The sequence below is a fragment of the Orycteropus afer genome, unplaced genomic scaffold, assembly GCF_000298275.1.
Source record: "Orycteropus afer afer isolate SDZICR_OR568_19922 unplaced genomic scaffold, OryAfe1.0 scaffold00267, whole genome shotgun sequence".
NCBI classification, from domain to species: domain Eukaryota; kingdom Metazoa; phylum Chordata; class Mammalia; order Tubulidentata; family Orycteropodidae; genus Orycteropus; species Orycteropus afer.
In genome coordinates this window covers 2,448,211-2,463,121 of record NW_006921854.1, presented here as the reverse complement: position 1 = coordinate 2,463,121, position 14,911 = coordinate 2,448,211, and the positions used below count along the sequence as shown (strand labels likewise).

General features: G+C 41.6%; 1 protein-coding gene across 1 annotated transcript in view; it reads left to right on the top strand.

Annotated features, from left to right (window-relative positions):
• Positions 1-14,911, top strand: part of LOC103205054 (tomoregulin-1) — a 124,426-nt gene that overhangs the window by 76,840 nt on the left and 32,675 nt on the right. The window contains exons 6-7 of the mRNA XM_007950320.2: positions 10,550-10,698; positions 13,122-13,187. Coding sequence (XP_007948511.1) covers positions 10,550-10,698; positions 13,122-13,187 — 215 coding nt within the window. The remainder of the gene's footprint in view (positions 1-10,549; positions 10,699-13,121; positions 13,188-14,911) is intronic.

Sequence of the window (14,911 nt, the reverse complement as noted above, 5' to 3'; positions counted from 1 at the left end):
AGTAGATTGCCCAACCTTCCTTCTGAGGAGTGGCTGGTGGGTTTCAACCTCCAGCCTTCTAGTTAGCAGTCAAATGCCTTAGGCGCTACACTACCAGAACTCCCAACTCTACCATATACCTGGGAATTCTTACAGAACATACCAACACACTTGTAGAAACATTGTCTGCCAACCCTATCATGGTGTTGGGCTCACTCCCCACTGCATAGACATACCTAATAGTTCAACCCATCCATCCATCTATCCACCCGTATATCCATGTTTGCCTTCACTGACAACACAGTACTGTATGTGCAAAGGGGTTCATCTTTGTTGTCTGTACCTCCCACATCATCTAATATTTTGCCCATAAAATCCTTCAGTATTGCAATGGAGGCTTGAATTTTTCTTCAGTTCTTTCAGCTTGAGAAATGCCAAGTGTGTTCTTCCCTTTTGGTTTTCTAGCTCCAGATCTTTACACTTTTCATTTTAATAAGTGACTTTGTCTTCTCCAGTTGCTCTTTGAAATCTTCTGTTTAGCTCTTGTCATTTCTTCCATTCACTTTATATAGTCTCCCTTCAAAAGCAAGTTTAGCAGAGTCTCCTCTCACTCTGTTTTGGCCTTTTCTTCCTTTCCTGCCTTTTTAATGACCTTTTGCTTTCTTTGTGTATGATGTTCTTGATGTCATCCCACAACTCATATGGTTTTGGTCATTGGTGTTCAGTGCTTCAAATCTCTTGTTCACATGGTCTTTAAATTCAGGTGAGATGTAATCAAGGCCAGATTTTGGCTTCCATGGACTTGTTTTAATTTTCTTCAGCATCAGCTTGAACTTGCATATGAGCAGTTGATGCTCTCTTCTATAATTGGCTCCTGGCCTGGTTTTGACTAACATTATTGAGGTTTTCCATCACCTCTTTCCATAGATGTAGCTGATCTGATCCCTGTGTATTCTGTTTGGTGAGGTCCATGTGTAAAGCCATCATTTATGCTGTAGAATAAAGGTATTTGCAATGAATAATTCACTGGTTCTGTATAATTCTGTCAGGCGATTTCTGGTGTCATTTCTGTCACCGAGACCATATCTTTCAACTACCAGTGATTCTTGTTTGTTTCCAACTTGCATTCCAACCATCAGTAATTATCAGTACATCTTGATTGCATGTTTGTTCAATTTCAGACGAGAGAATTTGGTAAGAATCTTCAGTTTCTACATCTTTGGGTTTAGTGGTTGGTGTATGAATTTGAATAATAGTCATATTTATTGGTTTTTCTTGTACACCTGTGGATATTTTCCTATCATTGACAGCATTGTACTTCAGTATAGATCTTGAAATATTCTTTTTGACAGTAAGTCAGACTCCAAAACCAAAAAACCAAACTCAGTGCTGTCGAGTCTACTCAACTCATAGTGACAACCTCCTTAGGTTTCTGAGGTGGTATCTCTACTGAAGTAGATTGCCCAGTCTTCCTTCCATGTAGTGGCTTGTGGGTTTGAACCATCAGAGTTCTGGTTAGCAGTCAAATATCTTAGGCACTATGCCACCAGAGCTCCTAATCTGACTCTTCCTCTTCAATTTGTCATTCCCGGCATAGTAGACCATATGATTGTCTGATTCCAATGGTCAATACTAGTCTGTTACGGTTTGCTAATGCCTAGGATATTGATCTTTATGCATTCCATTTCATTTTTGACAATTTGCAATTTTCCTAGATTCATACTTCGTGCATTTTATGTTCCGATTGTTAATGGATGTTTGCAGCTGTTTCTTCCCATTTTGAGTCATGCCCCATCAGCAGATGAAGGTCCTGAAAGTTTTACTCAATCCATGTCATTAAAGTCAACTCTACTTTGAGGAGGTAACTCTTCCCTAGTCATATTTTGAGTGCCTTTTAACCTGAGAGGCTCATCTTCCGGCAATATGTTAGACAATGTTTAGGGCTGTTTGTGAAGTTTTCCAGTGATGTATCAGACAGTGTTTCATTGCTGTTCACAAGGTTTTCACTGGTCAGATTTTTCAGAAGTGGATGGTCCCATCCTTCTTCCCAGTCTGTTTTAGTCTGGAAGCTCTGCTGAAACCTGTCCACCATGGGTGACTCAGCTGGTATTTGAAATACTGGTGGCATAGCCTCCAACCTCACGGAAACACGCAAGCCAGCACAGAATGACTAATTGACAGACAAGTGGTAGTTAAGCCTCCAGTACCTGGTATTCCCTGGCTGTCTCCTATCCAAGTACTAACCAGGTCCAACCCTGATAGCTTCCGAGATCAGACGAGATCGGGAACGCTCAGGGTGGACTGTAGTATTGCCTTACTTTGGATATATAAAAAATTAGACTTTTAAAAGCTGTTTCGGTTTGATATATTCCTACTTTTGGCTTCTTAGATTATTGTTGTTGTTGTTGTTATGTGCCATCGAGTCGGCCCCGACTCATAGCGACCCCTCCTTGGGTTTCCGAGGCAGTATCACTACGGAAGTAGATTGCCCCACCTTCCTTACGAGGAGTGGCTGGTGGGTTTGAACCGCCAGCCTTCTGGTTAGCAGTCAGGTGCCTGAGGTACTATGCTGCCAGAGCTCCTTCTTAGATTATTAATGGAAACTAATTTGGTTCTGTTCTTTTTCTTCGGGTAACAAGCAGGAAACAAGCCCTGTTATTTTACACCATGTAATCTGGATGTTTGCAGTGGTAGGCTCCTTTGTTCAGAACTGGTTTCCTAATTTCCACGAGAGCTGGCAATCAATGTTGCCTGTTGCAAATGCCGAGCTCCGCATCCCTGCGACCTCTTGCAGTTTTCTGAGTGTAGTTGCTCTCATGCCTGCTTACCCAGTTTGCCCTGTTACTGGCTCACCTTAGATCCCGCCCCTGCACGTCTGCCTCTTAACTCCTCCTCCTGCCTCTAGACTCAGATGACGTGTGTTTTAGATCGGTCACCACCTTTTCTTGGAAGCTGACACTGTTCTGTTGCCACAGTCCCATGAGGAGATGCTCTTTGTATTCTCCCTTCGTCTCTGGGAACAGCCTCTGCGTAGCATTTAGCACACTGTTAGGACCGTCTGCAGACCGTCGGCTTCCTGCGGGCAGGGACTCTACTCTGTCTTGTTCACTTCCGTGTTGGGTGAACTTGCCGTGAAGGTAGATCGTAGGTACCTCTGTAGATGTTGAATCCATGGCATTGAACGCTAGGTATTTGTCGTTCACCTAGAGCTCCTCACAGGCTGGTTGTGAGGATTTCATAGTTTGAAAAGGCAGTGGTGTTCTGAACTTGTTGCAGGCTTCTTTGTGAAATTAATAATTTCACATGAATTAGTTTAAACTAGTGTTTTCCTAAATGCTGTCTAAGATTACTGTGTTGAGAAGGAAAGACTTTCTACGCATTGTTGTTGTTAGGTGCCATCGCGTCAAACCCGGCTCATAGTGATCCTTCCTTGGGTTTCCAACGCGGTATCTCTATGGGAGTAGATTGCCCCATCTTCCTTCGAGGAGTGGCTGGTGGGTTTGAACCGCCACCCTTCTGGTTAGCAGTCAGGTGCATTAAGCACTATGCTACCAGAGCTCCCATGCATAGTAAGAAGAAAGGGAAGGAGAGGAAGGTTATTTGTAGGACACCACCCTGGTGGCATGAGTGGGTAAGCACGTGGTTGCTGACTGAAAGACTGGTGGTTCAGACTCACCCAGCCGCTGTGCAGGAGAAAGACATGAGTATCTGCTTCTGTGAAGACTACAGTGAAGAAAACCCCGGGGGGCAATTTTTCTCTATCCCATGGAGTCACTGTTAGTTGGAATCACCTTGACGGCCTTCAGTAGCAGCAACAATGCTACTGTTACTACTATTACTTCTGATACCTTTCAGATGTACATTGTGTTGCATAGATTTCAAAGGGTTTATCACAGAGTCTTATTTGATTTTGTCAATAATGTTAGGGGGTATTATCCCCAGTGCAATATGATGTCTGATTACTGACTGCCGCTTCAGTAGGTGTTGACTGTGAATCCAAAAATGAAATCCCTGACAACTTCAGTCTTTTCTTCGTTTATCGTGATGCTGCTTATTGGTCCAGTTGTGAGGATGTTCTTTTTCTTTATGTTGAGTTGTAATCTATACTGAACAATGTAGTCTTTAATTTTTTAAGTGCTTCAAATCATCTTCACTTTCAGTAAGTAAGGTTGTGTCATCTGCATATCACAGATTGCTAATGGTTCTTCTTCCAATCCTGATGCCACTTTTTTCTTCGTATAGTCCAGCTTCTTAGATTATTTGCTCAGCATACAGATTGAGTAAGTATGGTAAAAGGATACAACCTGATGTACACCCTTCCTGCTTTTAAACCATGTTCTGTTTGAACAACAGCCTCTTGGTCTATGTACAGATTCCTCATGAGAACAATGAACTGTTCCGGAATTTCCATTCTTCGCAATGTTATCTAGAATTTGTTATGATGCACACAGTCGAATGCTTGTGCATAGTCAATAAAACACATACAGACATCTTTCTGGTATTCTTAGCTTTCAGCCAAGATCCATGTGACATCAGCAGTGATATCCCTTTTTCCACATCCTCTTCTGAAACCAGCTTGCATTTCTGGAATATTCCGCATATACTGCTGCAACCATTTTTGAATTATCTTCAGCAAGTTTTTTCTTGTGTATGATGTTAATAATATTGTTTGATAATTTCCACATTCTTTTGGATCACCTTTCTTTAGAATGGGCACAAATATAGATTTCTTCCAGTCAGTTGGCCAGGTAGCTGTCTTCCAAATTTCTTGGCATAAATGAGTTAGTGCCTCCAATGCTGTATCCATTTGTTGAAACATCTCAATTAATATTCCATCAGGTTCTGGAGCTTTGTTTTTTTGCCAGTGCACTCAGTGTACCTTGGACTTCTTCTTTTAGTACCATTGGTTCTTGATCATATGCTACCTCCTGAAATGGTTGTAATTGACCCATTCTTTTTAATACAGTGACTCTGTGTGTTCCTTCCATCTTCTTCTGGTGTTTCCTGTGTCGTTCAATATTTTACACATAGAATCCTTCAATAGCACTACCTTCAATGGTACTACCAGCATATATACATCTGCCTCATTTTTTAAATAGCATCACAGCACTTTATTATATGGATGGATCATAGTTCAGTTAATGAGTTCCCTATTGTTGGATATGTTATTAGTTATGGCTTTGTTATTCAGTGACCAATTAATGTCCTTTATATAAACATCATTAACCTTTACCTGGTGTATCTATAGGCAGTTGCTGGGTGAAAGATAGGTATCCTTAAAAGTTTTTTTATACTGCCATTTGTCCTCCAAATAGGTTTTATCAGTTGTATACCCACCAACTGTTATGAGCTAGCTTGTTATAAGTTATCCTCATCAACCAGTGTTAACCATATTAACCATATTAACATATCAGACTTGGAAATTTTTGTCCTACGTGATAGATAAAACATAGTATTTTGTTTTGTTTTGCATGTCTTGAATTGGAAGTGAGTTTGAACATAGGAAGCGAATACATGTCTTTGGTCATTTATTGCTTATCCTTTTTTCTTGTTTAGATTTTTTATATTTTTACTTTATTAATTCAGCAAATATTTATGAGCTAGTGATTACACTGTTGTTGTTGTTATGTGCTGTCAAGTCAGACTCGACTCATAGTGACCCCTCCTTGGGTTTCTGAGGTGGTGTGACTATGGAAGTAGATTGTCCAACCTTCCTTCTGAGGAGTGATTACACTGGATGTTGTAAATTGAACAGTGAGCAAAAATCCTTGTCCTTTTGGAATTTGTGTTGTAAGGAAGGGAAGAGACCTTAAATATACATAAATAAATTATACAGTGTATATTGTTGTGAGAAGGTATATAAAATATATTTTACTTGTCCATGGAAATACCTCTTAGAGATTATTCATTTGCTTGTTTTTTCTTGGTGCACCATGATTACCGTCCCCGACCATAACAGACTCTCCTCAGTTCCGTTGTGAGTATCTCCCTGTGCCCTTCTTAACTGTGCGCTCCTGTCGGCCCAGCTTTTCCTCTATGTGAATGCAGTCCCTCTGGTGCCTCACGGCCAATTGCTCTAAGGGGTGTATCTAGAGTAAGTGGGTGCATAGCCTTGGGATAGGTGTTCTGCGTTTAGGTCTTTCTGCTGTTGGGCTGAGAGCCGATCCATGGGAGTGAGTCCAATTCTAGGCCCGAATGGTTACCTGACCTCTTACATTATTTCTTATTCATTTTTTTTCTCAGTACCTCTCTCTTTTTACCTTTTTTGCTTTGTGTCCATGTCCTCTGTTGATCATTTCTGCAGATAAGAAATGTATTTTGTTTAGTGTAGCCATTGGCTTTCCTCCTTCTCTTAGTGGCTTTATTCATATCATTTAAAAACTTAACCCACCCTTTGAAGGCAATACTGAAAGGGAAGGAGAGCAATTTCTTGGGTCATCCTTTTTTATCACCCTTCTTTCATTTTCCTGGTGGTGCAGTGCCTAAGGCACTTGACTGCTAACCAGAAGGCTGGCAGTTCAAACCCAGCAGCCACTCCTCGGAAGGAAGACTAGGCAATTTATTACTTCCATAGTGATACTGCTTTGGAAACCCAGGGAGGGTTGCTATGAGTCGGATCCGACTTGACCTCAGTGAGTTTGGTTTTTTGGTTAATGAGAATTTACTAGAAAATCTGTCCGCATGCCCACATTTATTTTTGACATGAGTTTTGTCTTTTCCGTTGCCTGATCAGAAGGGCTCTCCCTCTCTCTTCTCTTTTTCATATTATTTCACAGCGACGTTCTCATAGTCATAATCACCTTTCTCAAATTCCTTTAAACCAAAACAACCAAATCCATTTACATCGAGGCGCTTCTGCCTCATGGTGACCTCGTGACTGTTAGAGAGCAGAAGCATTTTCATGTAAATGAGCATGGCTTCTCTGAAATACAGATCAGACTACATCTATTGGTGCCAAAAATGTCAAAATATGAAACCAATAGTATATGTAGATCAAGACTTTATAGAGAGAAGCAGAAATATTGTTCCTTAATGGAAATAACAGGTTGAATCTTGGGCTAACTCATTTCCCGGAACAGCATCCTATGGGTTTTATGTAAACTTCACATCATACTGTGGGACTCTACAAAGTTTATTACATGATTTTGTTTTTTTCCTTTATGCTGAGCCCTGAGTAGAAGAAACTGGGAAAGCAAAAAAATAAAAATAAAAAATAAGGGAAATGAGTCCTTTCCATGATAAATTGTGTACTGAGATCGGGTAATTTCCTATGACTTATCTTCTGGGATATCATTGCTGATGTCAGATGGATCTTAGGCTGAAAGCAACAAATACCAGAAAGATGTTTAGTTATGTTTTATTGACCATGCAAAAGCATTCGATTGTGTGGATCATAACAAATTATGGATAACATTGAGAAGAATGGGAATTCCAGAACACTTGATTGTTCTGAGGTCCCTTATGAGGGACCTGTACATAGATAGACCAGGAGGCTGTCGTTCAAACAGAATAAGGGGATGCTGCCTGGTTCAAAATCAAGAAGGGAGTGTGTCGAGATTGTTTCCTTTCAGCACACTTATTCAGTTTGTATGCTGAGAACATAATCCGAGAAGCTGGACTATATGAAGAAGAACGTGGCATCAGGATTGGAGGAAGGCTCATTAACAGCCTGCGATATGCAGATGACACAATTTTGCTTGCTGGAAGTGAGGATGACTTGAAACACTGACTGATGAAGGTTGAAGACTACAGTCTGCAGTATGGATTACACCTCAATATAAAGAAAACAAAAATCCTCACAACTGGTCCAATAAACAACTTCATGGTGGATGGAGGAAAGATTGAAGTTGTCATGAATCTTACAATACTTGTTCTACAATCAACACGAATGGAAGCAGCAGTCAAGACATCAGACAATGTATTGCACTGGGCAAATCTGCTGCAAAAGACCTCTTTCAAGTGATGAAGAGCAAAGATGTCTCCTTGAAGACTAAGGTGCACCTAACCCAAACCATGGTATTTTCAGTCTCCTCTTATGCACGTGAGAGCTAGACAATGAATAAGGAAGACTGAAGAAGAGTTGATGCTTTTGAGTTGTGGTGTTGGAGAAAAATGCTAAGAGCACCATGGTCTGCTAAAAGGCCTAAGAAATCTGTCCTGGAAGAAGTGCAGCTGGAATGCTTCTTGAAAGTGAGAATGGCCAGACTTTGTCTCATCTATGTTGTCAGAAGGAACCATTCTGTGGAGGAAGGATATCGTGGTAGTTAAATTTGTTTGTCAGCTTGGCTGGGCCTGGTTGAGTGGTTAGGCAGCTGGTGGTAGTTATTCCCCATGATGAGACTGGCAATGAGCTCCATGGTGGGATCTACCATAAGCAGCTGAGTAGTTGCCTTTGGGTTGTGGTCTGCTTCCTGTATATAAGGAGAAAGCTTGGGAATAGTCTCTAGTTTATGGCAGGCTTGGATCCTGCATGTAGCCCTGTCATTGTTCAGCAGCCTGCCATGCTCTGCTGACCTTGGGACTTTCAATGGACTTGAATTAATGGCCTGCCATGTGGTTTGGTAACATCAAGACTGTGCCATTTTATTTGTCGACCTTGGGCTTGTCAGCCTCAGCAGCCAGTAGCTGCCTGAGTGAAGAGATGCCTCTAGCTTCAGTGGGCCGGGAGCAAGAGGCAGAGCTGAAGCCCAAGTTTGAGAGGTTTTCACCCCGCCCCAGAGTCTGGCACTTTGAATTCAGACTTCTAGCCTCCAAACTATGAGAGAATAAACTCCTGTTTGTTAAGGCCATCCCATTGTCCCATTTGTGGTATGTTCTTGTCAGAGTGGCACTAGGTTACCAAAACAGATACCATGCTTTGTAAAGTGGAGGGTCAACAAAGAAGGGGAAGGCCCTCAAAGAGATGGATAGACACAGTGGCTGCAACTATGGGCTCAGGTACAGCAAGGATCGTGAGGCTGGCACAAGACCTGGCAGTGTTTCGTTCTGCTGTGCGTAGGGTCGCTGTGAGTTGGACTTGACAGCACCTAACAACAACAACATCTTCTGGTTCACTAATTCCCCTTTAGGTCATTTAATCTTCTGTTAAATCTGTTGGTTGAACTTTTTATTCTTATAAACAATTTGTTTATTTGTAAGTTTGGCTCGTTTTTAGATCTGCTTACTCTACTCATGGTGTTTTATTTTCTTGTTTGTGGTGAGTGTGTGAGTGAGTGTGCATATATGTGCATGTGCGTGTGAGAGTATGTAAGCTGCTTACTTTTCTCAGAATTTTATCTGTGGAAGATCTTTGATGTGTGTATAAAGTTGAGTTCTGCAGGGAGGATTCCATTTACTTCTGTCACTTGTCTAGGGGTACTTCTAGTCCTTGACTAAACGAAATTGTGGGCTTCAGTTTTTTCAGAACAACCAGGAGTATTCTGAGTGGCGGTTGTCCGTGTGAAGGCTGCCTTGTGGTTATGAGTTTTCCCTGGCAGTGTTTTTCTTCTCCTCTTCAATGCCATGGCTTGGGGAAGCCTGTTTATTTAGCTTTTCCCCTCTCCCGCCTCCCCAGCAGTCCCCTTGGAAAATGGCAGCTCATTCCTAGTCTGCCCTCACGCTGAGTCTCCGCTTTGCCGAGGTCCTAGCCTTGTGAGGGCTTCCAGCTCCTGGCTTTAGCTATGCCAGTGTTCTTTGTCTCCTGTTCCCAGAAGCCTGCAAAGCCAAAAAAGCTGATAATTGATTTTCCACAGTTTGTCAAATGTTCCCAAAGTGAAAGTCAGAGCTTGTGAACTCAGCTGACCTTTGCTTCTGTTCCTGTCTTCATTTCACTGTCGCTGTGAATATTTCTTGCTTTTGTATCAACTGAGGAGTACGTTTAAGAGAATGCTTTCAGGATTTTATCCAGTACAAGGGTTAGTTCAGGTGCCTAGTCCACCATGTTGCTGGAAACAGGAGTGTGTATGCCTCTGTTTTTTATTTTTATTGTCTCACCTAGATTCTGTGGTTCTTGAGAGAAGTGACTGTACCTTGAACTTCCTGGGCCTTCTCTGTAGAGCAGGGCTCAGTGTTCAGTGGACAGGTATACAGGTGGATACACTTTCCTGGGGCTTCCAGTTTATATCTTTTATGTCTATCACAGTTTTGAATCTTCCCAATTATGTGATGAGGTAGGTATGTTATCATTACTTCTGTTTTACAGATCAGTAAACCAAGACTTGAAAGAAGAAGCAGCAGGACACTAATCTGCTAACTAATAAGCCAAGGAATTAGATTCATAACCTTCATGCTTCTGTTTTGTCTCCTCTGTGCAGTGCTGCTTTTTAATTAGTGTCTACATTTGACACTTTCTGATTATCTTGTTTAGACATGAGAATTCTACAGAAACCACTGGATTAATAGTATCTACTTGAAATGACCTCTAAGTTCTCACCTGTCACAGATTTTTAGCTGAGTGTTTACTTAAGCTCTCTTCTGTGACTTAAACAGTATATTCATTTCTGTTACAGGGAGCAGAAAAATAAGGAACCCAGCGCTGTTCCTTGCTGTTGCAGCGTGTGACCTTTTAGATAAATGTTGTCTTTCCCAACAGGTGTGTATGTAACATAGACTGCAGTGGATACAGTTTTAATCCTGTGTGTGCTTCCGACGGGAGTTCCTATAACAATCCCTGTTTTGTTCGAGAAGCATCTTGTATAAAGCAAGAACAGATTGACATAAGGCATCTTGGCCATTGCACAGGTAAAATGCATCCGATGTACTCAAAGACCTGACTTAATACTGTGTGTCTAGAATCGTATTTGCACACTTTGGTAGTACTCCAGAGTTGGAACATGGGAAATCTTTAAAGTTTTTTCTCTTGTTATTACATATTTTAGAATGTTTTTGTTCTATTAATAGTTTAGATCTTCTTTTTCCATTTAATTTCATCTTCTCGGGAAATGAAACCATACTTCTTGGTCGTTTAGTTACTAAGCTGATCCTAGTATGGAATTGTAGATAAATTTATAGTTCTTAAAATTCTAAGAACTAGTCAACTTATTTTTATTACAGTAAGATGACAAAATGTTACCATATATTTCTCCACGTTGTTTTCTGGAGCATAATAATTTACTTTGTTTTTATTATTATCTCTGTAGTTTTTGTCTGTGCATATTATGTATTAGTTTGTATTTTGGTGTGGAGTTATAGAATGTAAGGAAACATTATTACCTACAATTTCAAATTCACTTTTCTCTTTTTGCTTTCATACTAGCTTAGAAACCTTGATACCACTAAGAATGGGTTGTTTTCCACCCCTCCTAGAGATACTCACAGGTTCTCAACCATCTTTCCTCAGTAATACAGATACAGGTTGGGATAATGTATCATTCCCTCACAAGATCATAAGACACGTGGCCCAGGCCCCACTCATGGGCTGGGCCTGCGCATCTCCGCTCCTTCCTGGTTCTGACTACCCCTACACGCTACCCACTGGGACTTACTAAGGGGCTATGTGTTTATCTGAGCTAAGGGGAAAAAAAGCTGCAAGCCAAAGTTCAGTACTTTATGTTGTTAGCAAATTATCTACGTACAACTGATTGCAACTGTCGTACAACTGATTGTAATACCTCAGCTCTAAGCCACCAAGGAAGCCCACCAGAGGATTTCCAGGTAGCGGTTGGGTGAAGGCATCATAGAGGGTCCCTTACAGGTAGATATTACCCTTAGCTTTGATCTTGAAGAGGTGTAGTTGGGTTTTCTTTCATGGGTGGCATCTAGAGCTTAGGAAGATAGCTTAGAGAGAGAATATCTTTTATGAAAAACTGCTGCATGTATGAATGGTATTCCCTGCAATTTCAAATTTTGAGTCGTCAGCCAAGCTTGAGAAGTTTCTTCAATTCGTGCGGATTTAGACTGAGTACTTAGTCCTTAACATTTTCTCTTAGTTCCCTCTGTATATCCATTGACACCTACCTGTACGTTCCGTTTGCCTCCCAGAAATATTTTCTGTTGAAAACAAATACACAGAACAAAAAAAGAGAGGCTGTCCAAGTGAGAATGTGTAGTAAGAAAAATCACAAAGTTGTCATGTGTGAGGCTTTCATTGGATATAAGATGGGGAAAAAAATGGAATTATCTGGACAAGAGAAGAAAGAGTGAAACACAATTGTTATTCTTGATTGACTGGTGCACTTAGTACACAGTGTAGTCTAGACTCCATTTTTTTCATATTTAAATCCTGTAGAATCTCCGAATATTGTCCTTGGCACAAAGAATCTTCTCCAGAGCTGTATAGCGTTCATTTTATGAATGAACTGTTTCAACTTCTGACAAGTAGGGAGTGCCTGGGACACCAGACCCTAGCTGGGATTTTAAATATTGGCTTTGTCTTTACATTAGGAGGGAGGGAGCTGTGGGGGCAGGAGGATGGACAGATAGATACTATCTGTTTTTCCGTATGGATGGTAGGTGCTTCCAGAGTATTGTATCAGCTCAGCTTATCTTAAATAGATATCAGTGCCTCACTTTTTCCCAGAAACCCACCCAATTTTAAATGTCGCAAAAGAGTTTAAGCTGCTGTCACCCGGTAGCCACCCAGGAAACCATCTTCTGTATGAACTGTTTTTGTAAATGGCTGTTATAGCTTTAATTGCAGATTTGTCTTTTATCCTCTGTATATGTGGATGATTATACACCTGAGGTGGTCTGCAGACATTTTAGCTCTACTACAGTGTTTTTAGGGAGCTCTGGTAGCATAGTGCATAAGGCACTTGACTGCTAACCAGAAGGCTGGCAGTTCAAACCCACCAGCCACTCCTCGGAGGGAAGGTTGGGCAATCTACTTCTGCAGTAATACTGCCTTGGAAACCCAAGGAGGGGTTGCTATGAGTTGGGTCTGACTCGACGGCACATAACAACAACAGTTTTTAAAAAAGCTTTCATTAGTGGTCAGATATTTACATTTTTGATTTGACAAAAAAACCATGAGTCATGCAGTGTTTATATCTAGGGCACTTGAGTCCTGAGACAGAAATGGCATGCTTGACCAAGGGAATGGTAGAATGTGATCAGAGCAACTGGACAGAGAGTTGGGAAGGACAGAGCACGTTTGGAGTACCTGAGGGTTTCTTGATGTGAATGAAACAGATGTGTCTTAATCTGAAAACCGTTTTCTCTTACAGACACAGATGACACTAGCTTGTTGGGAAAGAAAGATGATGGACTACAGTATCGACCAGATGTGAAAGGTACTGAAACCTGATTTTCCAAGTTTTGGCCAGACTACTGAAATATGGTCATTAACTGTCTTTAGAAGTTTTATTTTCACTAGAACACCCTTCCAGCTTTTCTGTTCATGCAAATTCACATTATACAGTTGATTATTAGTACTGTATTAGCTGAAACATGTAAGGTCTTCCCCGTTTACAGAATACTCTCGTATGCTTATTTTAATAGAAGTTTCTGTTGAGATAACAGTAGATTCACGTGCAGTTATAAGAAAGTATACAGAAAGGTATCTTATTTGTGCTATTTTAGTCTCCTTTATTTTTATTTATTTATTTATTATTATTATTTTTTAATTGTGATTTGGGTGAAGATTTACAAAGCAAAATCACTTTCAATATAGCAGTTCACATATACTTTGTCTCGTGACATTGACCACAGTTTCCCACAATGCAACAGCTCCCCTCCCACTTCCTCCCCATAGTTACCTCTTCCCTGTGTCCATCCCTCCATGCACTCCTGCCCCCTGAGCTGTCTCCCTGTGCACACACAGCCCTTCTTTCTCCCATGTTAGTGCCCTTTATTTCTCCAGAATTTTCTATTAACACTTACCCTCTGTGCCTGGATCTCGGAACTTTGTTCACCTCAGCCTGGAGCTGCTCCTTTCTCTGCTTAATTCCTATCAATCGTTCTCGTCTCAGCTTAAAGTATTCCCTTGTGGTGGTTCAGTGATGGAATTCTTCCTGCAGGAGACCTGGTCAGTCCCGGACTGATGTACCCCGTGCACAGCCACCATTCTCGTCACAGGGACTTGCCTGTTGCCAGGATGCTGAGCAGGTGTCAGTGGAGATTCCAGACTGAGAGTAGGAGGAAAGGCCTGGTGATGGAGTTAGGAAAGTTAGCCAGTGAAGCCCTGTGCATCTCCATGGTCTGATCTGCAGCCTGTCGTGGAGAGGGCGCATGACTGGACAGTGTTTGGTTCCAGTCTGCGTAGGGTCACCATGAGTCGAGGGCCAACTCCACAGTGGCCAACAACAGGCCTTGATTACGTTCCCCTCTTAGATAGTTCCCTGTCCTAGTGTTTAACCAGGAGCAGTGATTGGTTCTGGTGGCATAGTGTCTAAGACATTTGACTGCTAACCAGAAGACTGGCGGTTCAAACCCACCAGCCACTTCTCAGAAGGAAGGTTGGACAATCTACTTCCTCAGAAACCCAAGGAGGGCTCGCTATGAGTTGGGTCCAACTCGACGACAGTGAGTTTGGCTTGGAGTTTAGTGGTTGGTGGTTCACGCCACCAGCTGCTCTGTAGGAGAGAAGATGTGATGATCTGTTCTCATAAAGATTACAGCCTTAGAAACCCCATAGGGCACTTCTGCTCTGTCCATTAGGGTTGCTGTAAGTTGTAATTGAATTGACAGCACACAACAACAACAAGCATTTACCCATGGTAGTTGTCTTTTTCACTCACCCATCTCTCTCTCTACCCTTTGTGTCTGTGAGGACGGGGGACTTATCTGTCACGTTCACATTTGCATCCCTAACACCTAACAGGATGTCTGTCACAAACTAGGTGCTCCATTCTTATTGGAAGAATGGGCATGGCTCAGAGAAGCTCTGTGATTCGTTGGTACTGAGTCTCACCTCTCGTAAATGTCAGAGCAGAGACTGGATTTCCAGCCCCCTTGACCTTGGTCTGGAGGTCTCTCCCACTTGTTTCCATGTCTCTTGTCTTCTGTGTTTTTATGC